The sequence below is a fragment of the Haliotis rufescens genome, unplaced genomic scaffold (genome assembly GCF_023055435.1).
Source record: "Haliotis rufescens isolate VD_foot unplaced genomic scaffold, xgHalRufe1.0.p SCAF_6, whole genome shotgun sequence".
Classification (NCBI taxonomy): domain Eukaryota; kingdom Metazoa; phylum Mollusca; class Gastropoda; order Lepetellida; family Haliotidae; genus Haliotis; species Haliotis rufescens.
Genome location: NW_025964334.1, coordinates 58,535,316 through 58,555,033, shown reverse-complemented (window position 1 = coordinate 58,555,033; position 19,718 = coordinate 58,535,316). Strand labels below are relative to the sequence as shown.

Sequence of the window (19,718 nt, the reverse complement as noted above, 5' to 3'; positions counted from 1 at the left end):
AACATAGCTGAAGGGTTATTCTCTAACATTAACACACACAAACTGAAAAATCTCATTGGCATATTCACATGAACTCTTATCACTCCCTCGTGGAGTTTTGTCCTACACGAGGAAGTGACACAGTTTGAACCAGTTAAAGTTTCATTAAAATGAAATGAAATGTGTTCAGGGTTTACGTGACACGGACATGCGTCCAACACTCACAAATGTTTAGAATGGAAAGGAAAAAAACATCCCGAGGGATGTACAACAATCTTCATTGTACCAAATTGTTGAAAAGAAATTTAAAGGTCCTGGAATTTAAGTAATTATCAAATCTAATAGTACACAACTACAGCATTTCATTACTTAACAGGACCCTCATATTTCCAGTAAGAACCCTTGACATTAATTATTTGGGGCCCCATGGAACCCTAGACTTGTAGGTCACGGTAAAACGCTGAGAATGAAAGGGAGATTATAAAACTACAATACAAAGATCTCCATCATCTATCTTGTTTATCATGTTTACAGGACACACTTTTGTTTATGTTTTTGTTGTTTAACGCAGCACTCAGCAATATTCCAGCTATATGACCACAATCTGTAAATAATCGAGTCTGGACCAGACAATCCAGTGATTGACAGCATGAGCATTGATTCGTGCATGCATCAACCAAGTCAGCGAAACTGACCACCTGATCCTGTTATCAACAAGCATGGTTGCCTTTTACAGCTAGCATGGGTTGCTGAAGACCCATTTTCATCTTCACGGGTCATGTCTTACATGTGACAGAGAAGGAAGATTATAAAACTACAATACAAAGATTTCCATGTTTACAGGACACACTTTGAGAACATTGTGAAAGCAATCTCAGAAAATCAAATACAAAATGTTTGATTTGGGCACTGTATAGATGAGCAAACAATTATACCACTTTCCACAAAATCCAAAAGGCAGAGTCGTATCTACTTAAGTGGTTGACAAACTAATTCTATATTGAAACTAAACACTCTATGAACACAACGATCTTCAATGAGACGGAACATAAAACCACAAATTAAAAGAAAGAGGAAATTCAACACAAGTTTCAATGTATCATGTACACCAAATGTACACCAGGGTTAACTAGAAAACACTGGTCCAACCATGACAGCATTACAGAGTCTGACCCACATTTAACTTGGATGTCTGTGGTTCATCCCGTTTCTAAATGGTCAGTATAGTTATCACAGTGAATACCACTGCAAGAATTGGGTTGATTATAGAGGAAATGTATACTATTTGCTCCCTCTACCAGGAAGTCTGATCATTACTACATATGACATACACAGTAATACATACTACCTGATGCAACATGTTAACACAGATGTCTACCAATGATACAATGTTCTCAAATATTTTTTGAAAAGGTACAAATATGTACTGATAATATCTACAGAAACCATTGTGTAAACATAACATATTTTACCTTGGTGTATACGACACATACCACATCCCTCGTAACCTCACCTTCCTACAAACCAGTCAGGCAGTGAAGCCACAACAGGCTACAACTAAGTACAAGAAAGTATATACAAATCATTCACTGCACATAATTAGGGACAGATTTTCTTGGTATAGAAGCATTCTTCAAGGAGAAAACTTTAGCACTGAAGTCCATACCCTTTTACAAGAACATCAATGGCCAATAAATAAAACATCATAACAACCTGTGATTCCCATAGTGCCAGTATGTAGGTCTAGTAGCTGCTCCCTCCGAGAAGATCTGTTAAGAAATGAGCACAACTGTGTGCCACTATGACATGTATATTCAGTATCTCCATGGCTCCAGGCATTGGAATTAGCTCATTGTGCTGTAAGGTTAGGACCCAAGATAATAGCCTCCAGTGAAACTTAGCTGTCAAAATGTTTGATTGGCAGATAAATTGTCTTGTCAAAAATTCAACTTGACTGAATAATTGATGACTGAATTGATGTTGTGTGATACTATGTTTTCCCTATCGAGATGATCATGTTAAGTGACATTAACAAATAGACAAGGGATTATGTTTGTTTTTGTAGGTTTGTTTAATGTTTAACACTGCACTCAGCAATAATCCTGCTTGATAATGTTGGTCTGTAAATAATCGAGTGTGGACCAGACAATCCAGAGACAGACATCACAAGCATCAATCCACGCAGTTGGGATATGATGACATGAATCAACCAAGTCACTGAGTCTGACCACCCGAACCCGTTAGTCACCTCTCGTAACAAGAAAGGGTTGCTGTCATGACCGATCCTAAGAGATGACAAAAACAGTCAACCTACCAACCTCTAAATGTGTTAGTCTCAAAGGTGTTTTCTTTTAATTCAGGAGAATGAGGGAGTCGGATTTTATTGCAACTTTTGTGGTCAATAGTGTCATACAGACTCACCGAGAAACACTTTCTCTTATTAAATGACAAAGTAACAAAATGTATATATATTTTCATTTCAGAGTCAAAATGTTAATCTGACACATTCCATCCTTGTCGAGGATGGGCTTCAAGAATGAGCTTCACTTATAACAATGTGACATAACTTTCCGCTTAGAAAAAAACACAAATCTTTCCATTTGGCAAATAAACCATGAGTACAAAATGACACGTGCAAAGGGCAGACCCTGATAACTGTAACAGCAAGTGTGTTCTTGCATATATACTCACCGCAAAAAAAAATGTGAAACATAGAAACATATAAAGAAGTATGTATGTTAGGAAGAGATGATTCCAATGTGTACCACTTAATGACAAAACTAACAATTAGTCAAGTGTTACCACAGAGTGTCTTTATTCTGCACAATATGCTGCACCTGATTTCCAAACTTAACACGCAAATCCTGCGCAAGTCAAAAGGTGCATCTCGACTCGTGAATCTATGACGCCATATGTGATGCGTTTATGAGCGTGGGTTCACACAACATACCAGTACGTTCATTTGTGCATCAAATCAATCTAATATCTCTATATCAATATGAGTAATTCTTCATATATTAACCAACGTCTATGGTGTTCGCGATTCTTTTGGCGGTGAGTATATATTATATGTCTACATGAGAACACAACCCTATGGCTCAACAGGGTGATAATGCTGTCACTCCTCTATAAGCAATTTTTTAACAAAAAAAACAAACGCCAAGAATGATGGGAAAGCAGACTTCTTGCATTGTGAAGCAGTTTATCATATGGCGAGACACAACAGGGAGCAGGGCAAGGTGAAGGGGCACTATAATAAGGGGTGGTGTCAGGTTTGCGATAAAGAGACCGAGAGGGTTGGGAGAAGGTGTAGGTGGGAGAGGGATAGGAGAGAGTATCATTAAATGTTGTTTAAGGTTGGGAAAAGGGGTGCGGGAAGAGGAAGAAGGACCTATCAGAAATCAGGGTTGTCAAGGTGACAATTGTAAATCTTGGTTTTGCAGGCATATTTGAAAGTACAAATATCAGGAGTGAGTTGGGATGAGGGTGTAGGTGGGATGATGGTAGGATGAGGGTTGGGGTGGGGTGAGGGTAATTGTTGGGGTGAGGGTAGAGGTGAGGGTGATTGTTGGGGTGAGGGTAGAGGTGAGGGTAGAGGTGAGGGTGATGTTGGGGTGAGGGTAGAGGTGAGGGTGATTGTTGGGGTGAGGGTAGAGGTGAGGGTTGGAACAAGGGTTACTAAGGATGTGGTTTGAGGGTAGAGGTGAGGGTGATTGTTGGGGTGAGGGTAGAGGTGAGGGTGATTGTTGGGGTGAGGGTAGAGGTGAGGGTTGGAACAAGGGTTACTAAGGATGTGGTTTGAGGGTAGAGGTGAGGGTGATTGTTGGGGTGAGGGTAGAGGTGAGGGTGATTGTTGGGGTGAGGGTAGAGGTGAGGGTTGGAACAAGGGTTACTAAGGATGTGGTTTGAGGGTAGAGGTGAGGGTGATTGTTGGGGTGAGGGTAGAGATGAGGGTTGGAACAAGGGTTACTAAGGATGTGGTTTGAGGGTAGAGGTGAGGGTGATTGTTGGGGTGAGGGTAGAGGTGAGGGTGATTGTTGGGGTGCGGGTAGGGGTGAGGGTTGGAACAAGGGTTACTAAGGATGTGGTTTGAGGGTAGAGGTGAGTTTGATTGTAGGGGTGAGGATAGGGGTGGGTGTAGGGGTGGGTGTAGGGGTGAGTGTGGGACAATTTGGGGCAGTGGGACTGGAATGTTACAGGATGCTGTTGAGCACCATAAAGAAAAGAGGATCCCAGCCAGGTGGTGTGACAGAGGGGGCAGGGCAGAGATGTGACGAGGTCATCATTCCTTACTGTGACAGGTACAAGGCGACAACCTAGCCTGGTCATGTGAGGAGATTACAGGTAAGTTATTGTGCAGCCAGCAGTGAGTCATACCTGTCTGCAACAGGTATAAGCAGTGTGGGATAAGAGACTATGCTGGGCTGCTTACTGTCAGGACAAATAACGCAAGACCGCCTCTCGGAGCAACTCAATATCAACTAGGTCAGGATTGATTATAAGATAACAGAACATGAAACGAACAGGTGAATTGTTTGATCATTGATGAGAGACTAAACTTTGTCCTGACTTTACATTAAGCAAAACAGACAAACTCTGGAAGACACTGGGACAAAAAATCCTATTGCAACTACAGTGAACTTGCCCCATCCGTAAGCATATTTACAGCCAGCAGCTGATAAGGGAAAAACACTGAATGACTGGAGCAAAACACCCATCACAGGGAGAAGAGACACACTGAAGCACACAAGAATCTTCCACATCCAAATCACCATCACAGGGAGAAGAGACACACTGAAGCACACAAGAATCTTCCACATCCAAATCACCATCACAGGGAGAAGAGACACACTTAAGCACACAAGAATATTCCGCATCCAAATCACCATCACAGGGAGAAGAGACACACTTAAGCACACAAGAATATTCCGCATCCAAATCACCATCACATCATGATGCCACCCTGCGTGCATACAACTGGCAACCATACAAGGACATACAAAGTGCCAGGGGACCAAAGGACACTGAACTGGAGCTGGTTGACACTGAGCATAGCTTGAGGGCCCTTTCATGCATCAAACGTCGGGGATATCCAATACCTTAAGTGATGCGACTTCACGGCTGTCAGATGGATCATGAGTGAGGTTTACAATGTCAATGGCCGAGGAATGATTTCTTGTTTGTTTAACACCGCACTCCAGCTGTATGACGGCGGTCTGTAAATAATTGAGTCTGGACCAGACAATCCAGCGAATGTTATAAGTGCATCGATCAACGCAATTGGATTGGTTGGTTGGTTTGTTGTTTAACACCGCACTCAGCAATATTCCAGCTATATGACGGCAGTCTGTAAATAATCGAGTCTGGACCAGACAATCCAGTGAATGATATAAGTGCATCGATCCACACAATTGGGATACGATCTATCAACCAAGCCAACGAGCCTGTCTCGTTACGATAAGCATTGACGTCTTTTACTACAAGCATGGGTGGCTAAAGACCTCTTCTAACCAAGATCTTCACAGGTGTTCAGAGGAATGAGTGAGATTTACGCTTATCAATTTGACCCAATGTGTTTTCAAAATGGGTCGTCAGTGTATTAGAGTGAGTGAGTATGGTTTTACGCCGCTTTTAGCAATATTCCAGCAATATCACGGCGAGGGACACCAGAAATGGGCTTCACACATTGTACCCATGTCGGGAATCGAACCCGGGTCTTCGGCGTGACGAGCGAACGCTTTAACCACAAGGCTATATAGATATATTGCCTGGGTAACATTGTGTAAACTATTTATGAAGGCAGACGAAGCAACTTGCGTCACTACTCATGCAAATAAGAAACATAATATAATCTTTTCAACACCGACTGACTCATAAAGGCAGGTTCCTTGCATAACACACAACTTCCAAATATTTGAGGTTTAGGAGACGTGAAATGGGGATTAATGTCCTGTATTTATCTCGAGATGTGCATGTATGTGTGTGTGGTCTTTTTAATCAGTCCAGACAAAGGCGGATTTTCTAGTGCAAGCCCACTGAGACACACTGTACAGACTCCCGAGCCAACCAGTCCTTGAAATATCTCATTAATGCTGAGAGCCAGACAGGGTAACAACAAGTACCATCTTTCAACGTCTTTTGGTTTGACATCACCAGGGATTGAACCCCGGACCTTCCGCTCTCCAGGCAGACGCTCTATATACTTAAGTACAGACACAGCATACGTCAGGCTTGTACCTCTATAAGCGAAGACAATTCTTAAACAAACTTTTTGAAAAGAATCTTTGGACTTTCTTGATAACAAATAAGTCAACATAATCAGTGTACTATAATTTGAACCAGTCTTCAAAAAGACATTCACAACAAAAAGACTGAGTGTATGTGATGCCAGGGTAACCCACTTCACAGTAGTAAATCAAACAAGAACTAGACAATGTCCCGACAATCTGTGTGTATCTCTGGTCAATATCGTCTTGATAAAGTTGTAACAGCTGGCACAGACATCAGCACTAGTCGACTTTTCTCTCGGAGAACTGTAATCAAAGGCTTTCCAGGACAGCAAAAAACGTGAGTGAGAGAGTGTCACATCCAATATATGCTAGGACTGAGTGAGAATGGCCTGACATTGACTCCAGCATTATCACAGCAGGAGACAAGCAAAAGGCCACAGGCACTGTACCCATTTGAGGAATCAAACCCAGTCCTTCAGCGTGTCAAGCGACCGCTAGGCTACCCAAACACAGTTCCACCTGTTGATGGCATGGTCTGGTTGGTGGGTGCCTGGTGAGATGTTTTGTTTGTTGACAGCCGCACTCAGCAATAATCCAGCTATATGACGGCAGTTTGTAAATAATCAAGTCTGGACCAGATAATCCAGTGATTGATATCATGAGCATCGACCCACGCAAATGGGACCAATGAAATTCTTCAACCAAGTCAGGGAGCCTGACGACCCGATCCCGTTAGTCGCCTCTTACGACAAGCATAGTCGCCTCTTACGGCAAGCATGGGTTGCCGAAGACCTATTCTACCCCAGATCCTCACTGGTATGCCTGGTGAGAAACTGAGACATTGTCCCCAAGTACCTAGGGTAATCAATCATAAGTTGCAACTTTGACCCACATCATAAAACTTGAGATGGCAGACAAGTTAATTGATGTTTGACCTGATTCAAACTTGGTAGGACAGCAAACTGACCCTAGCGTCCATAAACCTCAAATGCCAATTTCGGTGTCCATTCGCATGAGGTTGCTGTAGTGAGTGAGTGAGTTTGGTTTTGCACCGCTTTTAGCAATATTCCAGCAATATCAAGGCGGGGGACACCAGAAAATGGTCTTCACACCTTGTACGCATGTCGGGAATCGAACTCCGGTCTTCGGTGTGACGAGCGAACACTTTAACCACTAGGCTATATAGATATATTGCCTAAAACATTTTAACAGCACTGAACACCTTGCACTGTGCAGATCAGCAAATCAAGTTTCAACAGGTGTACCTATGCAGGTGTGTATTTCAGTAAAGGAATGCAGCTTATCATACAAGGAGACGACTGACTCCTCTCTGTGGATTTATCAGGGCGTCTGTCTTATGTAAAGCATACACAAGTCACGGAGGACTTATATCAATGTATTAATAAACCTCTACGGCATTCGTGCAACATCTTATCAACTATGCACACCGAGGCCCTTCTTGCAACATATTATCTCCTAGCTGGACACGTCGCTATATAAGTGCAATAATCTTGGACGTGACGTTAAACCTAATTTCACCTCACCTCCTAGCTGGAGAATATGTGTATTGAGAACCACCCTCCGGTGAAGTTAGTAGTAGTGCCAAACTCTTGGTGATTAATTCTTCTCAATGAGCTTTAATTAATAAGTGTAATATTATGACTAATTATAATCAGAGATAATGACAGATATTAGAATATCACCACCTATTGTCTCTTACTGAAAGAAGATTACTAAACCTTAGACACCTCAATACCTATCAAATATTGCAAAAACACACCTACACATAACAGATAGTGGAAATCTTTGGAAATCCTTCACTAGGCACAATGTTTACTCTTTTTCATATCATATTTCTCAAACATAACCAAAGTACTTCTGCTATTGTATTAAATATATCACCACATGTTAACATAGTAATGGACAGAGGGGGCTAATGCACTGCAGGCCACAATCACAAAAGTGTAACACTTGAGCACATGTACAGTGCTGACAAACTAAGTATCACGATCGGAGCAAATCAGGGATTCAAATCCCCTGGGACTGGGAGGCAAGGGAGGTAACTCATGATCTAATAATGCTGGTATTTGGAATAACGTGATATAGACAGTGTGTTATCTGGAGGACATAGAAGCTTTTATTGTATAAATAATATATTATTAACAGCATCATTCAAAGATAAAAACTTGTAACACCCGGTAGAATTAGATGATTTGCTAAAAGCTCTTCCTTATGCTGTTTATGCTCTATCCTATTGAATTAACATGCAGATCAAGTTACAATGTACCAGTGTCACATTACTTAAATGATAGTACAAGAATTACTCCTTTGTTTGTAATGCTGTAGTCAGCAGACTTCCTGCTACATGATGGCTGTCAGTAAATAATCAAGTCTGGACCAGACAATACAGTGATTGATATTATGCGTAATGGTCTACGCCCTTAGCCTAGGATGACATGCAATAAACATGATAAACCAAGTCGCCAAGCCGGCCCACGCAGTTCACTCTTGCCTCCTACAACAAGCACCAAGAAGGATTTGGTGTTAAACACTTTAATGACAAACTAAGCTAAGAAGTGATGTGTGACTATTTTTACAAAAGTAAAAGCCTAAAACGTGGACAAATACACATAATGACCCACAAGGACAGGGGTATGCTGCTGACAGACCAGGTTCAATGGATCAAGGGACTAAGCTGGAACTCCGGAGATGAGCTAATTGTTGTGCGTAGGACAGCTGGGCCAGCCATTCCTCAACAGATGCGCAAGTCCCAGGTACTGATTATCAGACCCCAGCTCACTCCATGTCTAGTATACACATAGACCCGGACAATGTCAAGTCATGACACCACATGTCTAGTACACACAATAGACCCGGACAATGTCAAGTCATGACACCACATGTCAAGTATACACACAACAGACCCGGACAATGTCAAGTCATGACACCACATGTCAAGTATACACACAATAGACCCGGACAATGTCAAGCCATGACACCACATGTCTAGTACACACAATAGACCCGGACAACGTCAAGTCATGACACCACATGTCTAATACACACAATAGACCCGGACAACGTCAAGCCATGACACCACATGTCTAGTACACACACAATAGACCCGGACAATGTCAAGTCATGACACCAAATGTTTAGTATACACACAATAGACCCGGACAACGTCAAGTCATGACACCACTGTTTAGTACACACACAATAGACCCGGACTATGTCAAGTCATGACACCACATGTCAAGTATACACACAATAGACCTGGACAACGTCAAGCCATGACACCACATGTTTAGTACACACACAATAGACCCGGACAACGTCAAGCCATGACACCACATGTCTAGTACACACACAATAGACCCGGACAATGTCAAGTCATGACACCACATGTTTAGTATACACACAATAGACCCGGACAACGTCAAGCCATGACACCACATGTTTAGTACACACACAATAGACCCGGACAATGTCAAGTCATGACACCACATGTCTAGTACACACACAATAGACCCGGACAATGTCAAGTCATGACACCACATGTCAAGTATACACACAATAGACCGGGACAATGTCAAGCCATGACACCACATGTCTAGTATACACACAATAGACCCGGACAACGTCAAGTCATGACACCACATGTCAAGTATACACACAATAGACCCGGACAATGTCAAGCCATGACACCACATGTCAAGTATACACACAATAGACCCGGACAACGTCAAGCCATGACACCACATGTCAAGTATACCCACTTGGACCCGGACAATGTCAAGTATACACACAATAGACCCAGACAACGTCAAGTCATGACACCACATGTTTAGTATACACACAATAGACCCGGACAATGTCAAGTCATGACACCACATGTTTAGTACACACACAATAGACCCGGACAACGTCAAGCCATGACACCACATGTCAAGTATACACACAATAGACCCGGACAATGTCAAGTCATGACACCACATGTCAAGTATACACACAATAGACCTGGACAATGTCAAGCCATGACACCACATGTCTAGTATACACACAATAGACCCGGACAACGTCAAGCCATGACACCACATGTCAAGTATACACACAATAGACCCGGACAATGTCAAGCCATGACACCACATGTCAAGTATACACACAATAGACCCGGACAATGTCAAGTCGTGACACCACATGTCAAGTATACACACAATAGACCCGGACAACGTCAAGCCACTACGGCTGTGAAAGAAGCCCTCCTCTTCAATCATCACCAGCCCAAGAAGATTACCCACATCCCATGTGAATCACCTTTGTCCCACCTCCAGATATTAGGAAGCAAATACAAGATCCACAAAACACAGCTAGCCATAGATTTAGGAGCGTGGAAGATTACAAGTGTTGACCGAGCCTGTCTGGTGTGGGACAACAACAACGATGTGCCTTGACAAGTTTACCTAAAAGCTATTCCAAACACAGCAGAAGCTAGGGTACAACAGGTTCTTCTTCCGAGATCAGGAGTTCAAGAAACCCAAACACATACACCACTCATTGGCAGAGTCCACACAACATGTACTCGTCTCCATCCACCATGTGACGAACCCCAAACACACACACCCCTCCGTGGCCAAGTTCACACACCATGTGCTTGTCTCCATTCACAGTATGGCCACCTTCAACTGAAGTCATGCCAACAGTTGGTCTCTCCCACAGATCATACACTTGATAAAACAATGCCAATCTAGTCCTACTCACACTCTCAGATGTAAAGGGACTCAATGCCTGCTTCATAGTAATAATATTGTGCATATTTATCATAAATGAGCCAAATCCACACCATAAGGGATGCTCAAGGCACTCCATTACTATCCCGGTCAATGGGTCAGTGTGCCCTCGATTTCATTCTCAGCTCCCTGTGGAGTATACAAACCAAGCTGTTTAGAGGGTAAACGGTCAAACCTTTCTATCTAATCCTACCGGGTACCCTCTCACTGCTCTTGCCTAAGGAGACACCACATGTGTTCATGAGCTTCAGTGTGGGACAGGGCCTTAGCCCTAGAAACTCTAAGGAGTCAAGCTGACGTCACCAACGTCAACAACTCTCTGCCACCAACAGTGCTCAACTTCATCTGACTTTTGACACAATACTGTACACAAAACCACATACCAAATAGTACATCTCATCTAACCTGATACATTGCATTAGTTTGGTAGTCAGTGAGTATAGCAGTTGAGTGAGTTAGTGAGTAGTGTTTTATGCCACTTTTAGCAATATTCCAGCAATATCACGGCAGGGGACCACAGAAATGGACTTCACACATTGTACCCATATGGGGAATCGAACCAGGGTCTTTGGTGTGACGTGCGAATGCATTAACCACTAGGCTACCCCTAGAGATGATGGTTGTCAGGGGCTCAAGCATTTCGAACAGATAAGGCACAGATCACACCATTGATGCCCTGCCGCTGACATGATGACAGCACATGATGGTAGGTATTGGCTGTGTCAGAAGCTCAAGCATGTTGATTGGTGGACACAGTAAGGACTGTCCACCGTGACACGGTGACAGTGCATGTTAATTAATTAACTGATGAAAACATTGATGTGCTATGTCCTATAGGGAACATATCAAAAGTTAAAACATTAATATCAATACAGCACAACACATTTCATAGTCAAATGTAAAAAGGACTGAAATTCAACATCTCTAGCAAGTACATTACGACTCATTTGTATCCAAAATACACTTTGTTCTAAGACGTATGAGCATCCATATAGAACATGTTCCTGTCCCTATATCAAACAATTCTCCGTGCTATATCACCCAACAAAAATCCCTACCTGCTTCAGGGTTAACAGTGAGTGAGTGAGTGAGTGAGTGTGAGTGAGTGAGAGTGAGTGAGTATGGTTTTACGCCGCTTTTAGCAATATTCCAGCAATATCACTATTTCTGGACTTCATATTCTTTTAAGAAGTGTAGGGCTAAAACCCAAGAGTAATCTCTGGTATCAGTTACTAGTTTCGAGCTTCCTGGCTCTCATCTTTTAACTTTCTCTCTGGCTCTCCTTTTTTCTCTCTTTCCCCGTTCTGCTGTAGTCATGATAATTGCCATGCAACTTTGCCTTTCCTTATCAGTTTCTTTCTGTTATTGTCAAACATGTTCAATCGCAGTCAATGCCCTTGAAAGGAAATAAATACTGTGCTTACCATGGAATATGTAAAAAAAAGACTTAAAAGTATTCATGATTACATCGCAACTTCCTGTTACAGCTGCACTATTATGGTGGTAACTACTCGGGAATTATACCTCATATCACATTCCTGCTCAGACCATGGGCAATTGACCCTAAAAAGGGACAAACCTAGAATAAGCATGATAATTACTCCTATTCATCACCTGAGAGCAATAAAAATCAGACTTCAAACACATAGTATCTTAGAACATAATACAATGTCTGTTTTCACCAGAATGACGCATTACAAACTAGATGTCCTGAGGGATGGTATAACTGTTATATCACATTCCACCGAGTTGTTTACGACCAATACCACATGCCCTTCACTGCTCTAGTATCAACGAATGGATTCAACTGAAAGGCAAGACAAGCCAGATTTTAACCACCACATCCATTTCCTGGGCTATTAACTTAGACACCTAGATTTCAAGATGATGCTGCTCAAAATGAGTTTATGAAGCTTTTGGGAATATTACAGCCTGGATGGTAGGGGACACGAAGAATGAGCACCACACAACTAGGCTACACCACCGCCCCTCTTCACTCAGGACCATATGACATGTAATGATGTATGAACTCCATAAAACCTGACAATCCATGACGTCATAATATGAGTGGGACTTAACACTAGTTGCCTAAGTAGTAGTACACATTTAGTTTAATGGAGGTATGTTAGAGTAGATGCACTATCAGGTATGATTCCAAGATTCTGGAGCTTCAATTCCCATGGGGTTAGAATTGGTTCCCAGCAACCTATGGTTGTCCTAAGAGGCTATTCAGTGGATCAAGTGGTCAGAGTCGGTTGATTGCACGTCACTGAACTATGATAGCATGAAATGCTGTTCATGATATCAACCACTGGGCTGTCTGGTGCAGACTGGATTATTTATAGGTTCTTGTCACATAGCTGGAATATTGTGGACGGCATGTGTTAAACATTTAACTAATCATCTGGCACCTCCAATGACACTGAGTACTGGGCCAACCAACCAAAACTAAAGTTGAGAAAATGATTCACAAGAAATGATACACACTCCTTTAAAGAGGCATCTAGCCATAAGCAACGATAAGGTTAGAACAGTTACTTTAATCATGCTTATAAGCATGGTAAGGAAAATTTCACTTCGTACACTTTCCTCCAACAGGTCCGAGCAAGTATATTTTCGTATTATCCATATGAAATGCTAGCCTTAAAAATTAAGCCATAACCCTGTGGAATTGGAACAGTGTAGCCTTGAAGATTGCAGCCAGCAGGCGTCCCCAGCAACAGTTATCTGTGTATACTGGGTAGCATGATAAGCTATATACTCTTTGGGAGATAGACAACAGGTTAGTGAGGTAGTCATAAACTCCAATGTGTCACTGGATAAATCATTTTATATCACAGTTTACAGTATGGTGGGGGAAATATTGGTGAGATACAGCTTATCTGGTGATATCAGTGGCTTTCAGCACAGGGTTAGGCATGTCAGTGCCCATAAGCAGTATAATATTATCTTTTATTCACCGGCTGCAACAAAATGAGAGCTTATCGCTTTTATTACCCACTTTGAGTGAAGACTAGATTATCCCCCAGGTCTGTAATTTCTGAATTCTGTAATGAACACATACTTACCATCTAAATCTGTAAACGAATGAGTATTGGCTATATTGATATTGTAAAAATAAGAGAACAAAGTACCTTAATGCATAAGGATTCTACTAGTGCCCAATACATGAAGTAAATAAATGACTTTCACAACCTCCAGTCTATAGTTTAAAACAGAATTACAACTGTCCTAACCTCATTAGTTTACTATAGGCTTAAGCATGTTAAGACTGTGGCCATTTGCGGATCAGGCCCCATCAAGTGATATCATCTCATATGACGCATCAAGTTAATACGTTTGACCAGGTTTCACTTTACCATGTCGTACAGGCTAAAAAACTGAAGACCTGGACAAGAAGGACAGTGAGACATTAGGAGGAGATAAGCTAATGTTTTTATTTGACAGAGTGTCCAAAAACATGTGCAGTGAAAAAATAAATCTGGTAGTGTCTGTTTCTGGCACATACAATATACTTGTGTTGATAATTGTTGATTTACAGCAGTACAAATCTCCATACTAAGAGCCATACATTGCATGCGACAGCCTGTCGACATTTACATGTCAACACTCCAGCAGTTGAAACTTGATTATTTATTTAGCAATTTTGTATTGAAAGTATGGAGCAGACGTTTTTAAAATTCTTTGTTCAAAAATATATTTTTGTAATTCTCTCCTGTAATAAATCCATCAATACCATGTACATTCTTACAGCCACTGTCCTGTGTTTGCTATTTTACCCTTTTGGAAAAAATAATTACTTTGACGCAAGCTTTTTATCAACTGTTGCATTGCTTCATAAAAAAAACATGAATGAACATTCAGGGAAAGCAGAAACCATCTGTTGAGGTGGGGGCATGGGTGGCCCGGTCGTCTAAGGCACCACAATTTGCTGTGCAGAGTTGCATCCCTTGGGCATGCAAGAAACCTATGATAGTGGGTTTGTATCCTGGTTCGCCCGATTATGTTTCTAGGTTTCTCAGCACCATACCTGTGCTCGTGGGTTTCAGTAAAGTGGTAAACGTCTAAGACATGCATCATTTCGGCTTTCATCCCGCACCATGCTGACATGCTGTAGTAACCAGTGAAGATCCGGGGAAGAATAGGTCTTCAGCAACCCATGGTTGCTGTTAAAAGTGACTATGCTTGTCATAACAGGCGACCAACGGGATTGGGTGGTCATGCTCGCTGACTTGGTTGATGCATGTCATCGTATCCCAATTGCGTGGATTGATGCTCATGATGGCAATCACTGTTATGTCTGGTCCATACTTGATTATTTACAGACTGCCGTCATATAGCTGGAATATTGCTGAGTGCGGCATTAAACAACAAACAAACATGCCATGGTATAACCATGTTACAACATACCTCATGTATATGTAGAATGTGCCTGCATGTTTTGTACTTCCTGTTCATATATTTGCAGTTTGTAGACTATTGCCACCATTTCCTGATGGAATACTACACAATAAATATCTTATCTATCATGAGCAAGTCAGAAATTATGCTTACTTCTTGTTTAGAAGTCCTGGGAAGCCCAATAACAAATGTAAATTTAAACATGATCGGGTGGATTTATTTTGTAATATGTAACAACATACTTCACTATATAATCTCTAAGGAACTTAATTCATGTGTCTGAATATTCATTAATTAAATATGTACAATCACAACGACCTACACACAGAATGCCAGGACTGACCCACATATCCCTTCAATGAGGAACCAATGTAATCATACTCGGGCTTTAAAGATACATTTATGCCGTAGTAAATATTTCAATAGAAAGATTGCGACTTGACACCAAGATAGTAGTTTGTTTCTTCATAAAAAAAGTGAAATGAAACCCAGCCAAAATGCATCAAGTAAATATGGTAAGTATTGAATTACTGCATCAAGTAAGTATGGTTAGTATTGAATTACTGCATCAAGTAAATATGGTAAGTATTGAATTACTGCATCAAGTAAGTATGGTAAGTATTGAATTACTGCATCAAGTAAGTATGGTAAGTATTGCATATCTGCTTACTCACAAGAAACACTTTAAGATCAACCCTCCTTTCATTTTAAGTAAAAATTAATTTTTATACCACATGGTCAATGCATCATGGCTTATTCTAATAAGAACACAAAATGATTACCACTCTATTATATTATAACTTTTTGCACGAAAATCTTACAAACTAGCCTTTATCTACCAGCAATGTGTGTGAACACTGTCTTTATATTGTCTTGCAAAACAAAAAACTGTACTTTAACGTGAAGTTTTACACTGTTACCTCACGCTTAACTCTGTAGTTCCCTGGCTGCCAAGATGTATTTGTTACAGGGATGCATGAATGAAAAACACCCCTATTACCCACACTGACTTCAGCAAGGAGTAAGAAATTAACAAAACAAAGTTAATCGGCTATGAATAATCAGTCATTTGATGCAATCAAAGCATGTTACATCAAGCTCAGTGATCCTCTTATATCAAGGGGATTGACCTGATTAAAATGTTTGCTTAGTTAATAGTAAGGTAAGTGCAGGATCAGGATATGAAATAAATATCTGTTGCTGCTAATAATACGATCATGTAGACAAGACTGCAGTTTATCTGGGTGCTGAGGTGTGATGTTCCCTCAGCAAGTGCAAACATGTTGTAATCTAACACCTGATTGACCATTAACTACACACCAGTCTGGCTTACTACTCACTGTCAACAGTCTGCTGGAGATACATTCAATATTGTTTCAGTCCAAGGTAAGTTCAGGCTATAAAACCTCCTTATAATAATCAGGAAAATACAGGAAAGAAATGATAATGAGAAAGTATTTTAACATCAACATAGCTGTAACCTAATAGACTTTATGACAGTGTTGTAATGAGTAGCAGTGTGTTCATAAAAAGAAACAATGTTGAATTATTTTTTATCAATATCAACCATGTCTAGAAAAAGAAGTGGCTATAGCCTAACATTGTAATATGCAGTGTTGCATCCCATTATGCAATGTTGTTAATCATGCTTATCAACTAAGCATTTTAGAAGAAAATGCTACATTCATCATAATGATAGTTACAATGTATACATATGCACACCATCACTTATTGTTCACTGTTGAATAATCACATGATATGTACTGTTTATAGAGCTTAGTCCACACAAAGTGAATACTACACTGCAACTATTCCATTACCTATAAAAACGTTTGTACTATCTTCGTCAAATCTTGTGCTAATTTCTCAGTTGCAAGAAAACACACCTTTTTTACATAAGTACACATGAAGGATATTCTATACAGCTAATGTTTTAGCCCACAGGTCTACCTGGAACCTGACTGAGGGCCATGTGGTGTCGTAGTGGGTTCACTTTAAACCCTTTCATGTTTCGTCCCTGGGGGATAAACAAATTCCAAGTTAATTGTACTTGGAAATAGGAGTGTGTTCACACATGTATCCCAACAAGAAAAGCAACCATTCCAGCATTGCTCCCCGATTGTCACTCTAGCTCTAAACGCCCACCAACTTCGGCTAACAGGTCAAATCCTTTAGTCTCTAAAAGGGGGAGGGGCACAGATTCCATGCGGTCAGTCAGATATAGGGTGTATGCCTTCATTCACCGTAACATTTCTAAAAACGACTGTAGATTGAAATCATACAAATAATATAGGGCATTTGCAAAAGTTATTTTGACATCTACTAAAGTGCTGGCGTTCAAGTTTTAGAACAAGTTCTGCTCCTGTCAAATCTCTGTCGATCTGACAGCCATAAAGTAATGCAAAGCGCCAGCCCCGTTCAGTGGGCTAGCCCTGGTCCATATATCACAACGAACAATGTACACAGCGGCGCACAGCGATCCCTTATCGATACCTGGCGGCTGTTCAAACGTAATCGAAATAAACAAACTCCCTCTAGTCAATACCATATAGATCTTGAAGGTAATACGTAATCAGAACAACTTTCTTTTCTGGGGCGTTTTCTGGGGGCCTAATTACTTAGATTACCTGGCAGGTAGATACTACAGATGACACATTAACGCTCACTCACCTGTATCGTGAGACGGGCTGTGGATGGTAACCACTTCGGGGAGGTCACCCCGAACGACTTTTCTTTCATCTTTATAATGCTGATCTGTTTCGTTATCCACCACAAGCAGGCGTGTCTCTTCCCCTCCAGCCTTCACTCGGCTAACAACCTGCTGGTGATTCTCATTGCCGATATTTACGCCATTCACCTCCACGATCCTGTCACCGTCTTTCAAACCTGCAGCCCGAGCTGGCGATCCGTCGTCAACTTTCCCGATATATTGTCCGGCTTTACCTTTCTCCGCATGGAGATTGAAGCCGTATCCATTAAAATCGGGCCATTTTAAGAGATGACACAGGCGAGGTTTCAGGTGGGTATCCGTGCCGTTCAGACTCATCTTGCCTAACTTGTGATCGTGAGATTTGTTTGCCAACCACCTGTCCCGTCGTCTGCCAATTGATAGCTCGGCAATATGGCGTCGCTCGTGCAAAGTCACATGATGTCAACAACCAATCAACTTAGGTCACGTGCGCCTCCGTGCCCCGTCCAAGGGGTGTCACAGTTTGACCATTCAACTTTTGCTAGTTTCGTCTTTACGAAGTTTAGAATGATGTATATGAAAGAAAGGCTAACCGAAGCAGAAAGAAAATACACCAGTTATCACGGCCTGTGTTATACGGGTCAATAGCATGTCAATTTCATAATGCGTATTATCAACAAGGTGGTATAACGAGTTTATTCCACACCCATTTCACTGGCTGCGTATTACATTCCTGTAGCCCATATGAGTAGGTGTCACGCATTGAAGACACTACACGCCCGGTTAATGCCGTACTTCAAACGTGAAAACGCCGTGAGGATTAGATATCTTAAATATTTTCCCACCGAGGACTCGCCTACTGTGTGAAGACAGGCGGCTTGGCATGTCACTGCCTGCTGTCATTTTGCTGTTGTACGTTTGTTGGGTCACGCTGAACATTGTACTCTGCATGTTTAATGAAAGCAGTCGAGTTTCACAACATTTTGTTTGTTTGTTGCTTAACGCCGCACTCAGCAATATTCCAGGTATATGACGACGATCTGTAAATATCGATCCTGGACCAGACAATCCAGTGATTGACGTCATGAGCATCGATCCAACTGGGATACGATGACATGCATCAACCAAGCCAGCAAGTCTGACCACCTGGTTCCGTTAGTCGCTTTTTGCAAATATAGGTTGATGGTGACCTGTTAGATTCTTACCTGGAATCCCCTTGGGTTCAGTGAATGAGATGCTTCCGTGACCTACACATGCTTTAATCACTAGGCTACCCAGCTGCCCACTTCAGTAGCTGAAGTCTCTTGTACTGAAAGAGACCTACTCAGTTTCCAGTGGATAGAGCGTCTGCCCGCAGAGCGGAAGGTCGGGGGTCGATCCCCAGCCTCGTCATACCAAAAAACGTTAAAAGATTGTACTTGTTGTTGCCCTCCCGGGCGCTCGGCAATAAGGGACTTAACAAGGACTGGTCGGTTCAAAGTCGGTATACTGAGTCTGAGTGGGGTAGGCTGCTTCAGTACTCTAAAAAAAAAAAGTACTGTCGGAAATGCTAGAAAACTTCTTTTCTAGCTTCATTTTATAAAGAGAGCATATATCAAAATAACGCGAATCGCCCTCATCTAGCCTGTC

The 19,718-nt window shown here is 41.6% G+C and overlaps 1 protein-coding gene across 5 annotated transcripts in view; it reads right to left on the bottom strand.

Annotated features, from left to right (window-relative positions):
* The window catches only part of LOC124143178 (Na(+)/H(+) exchange regulatory cofactor NHE-RF2-like), a 48,566-nt gene extending 30,010 nt beyond the window's left edge, over nt 1-18,556 (bottom strand). For 2 of the 5 annotated variants that reach the window (XM_046512038.2, XM_046512040.2), the window contains exon 1: nt 18,071-18,554. In XM_046512038.2, coding sequence (XP_046367994.1) covers nt 18,071-18,446 — 376 coding nt within the window. In that variant the 5' untranslated portion in view covers nt 18,447-18,554. Of the gene's footprint in view, nt 1-1,692; nt 1,721-18,070 lie in introns of those variants that run through there. The other 3 variants (XM_046512039.2, XM_046512041.2, XM_046512042.2) reach the window with 3 other exon arrangements.
* Nucleotides 18,557-19,718: the final 1,162 nt, after the last annotated feature.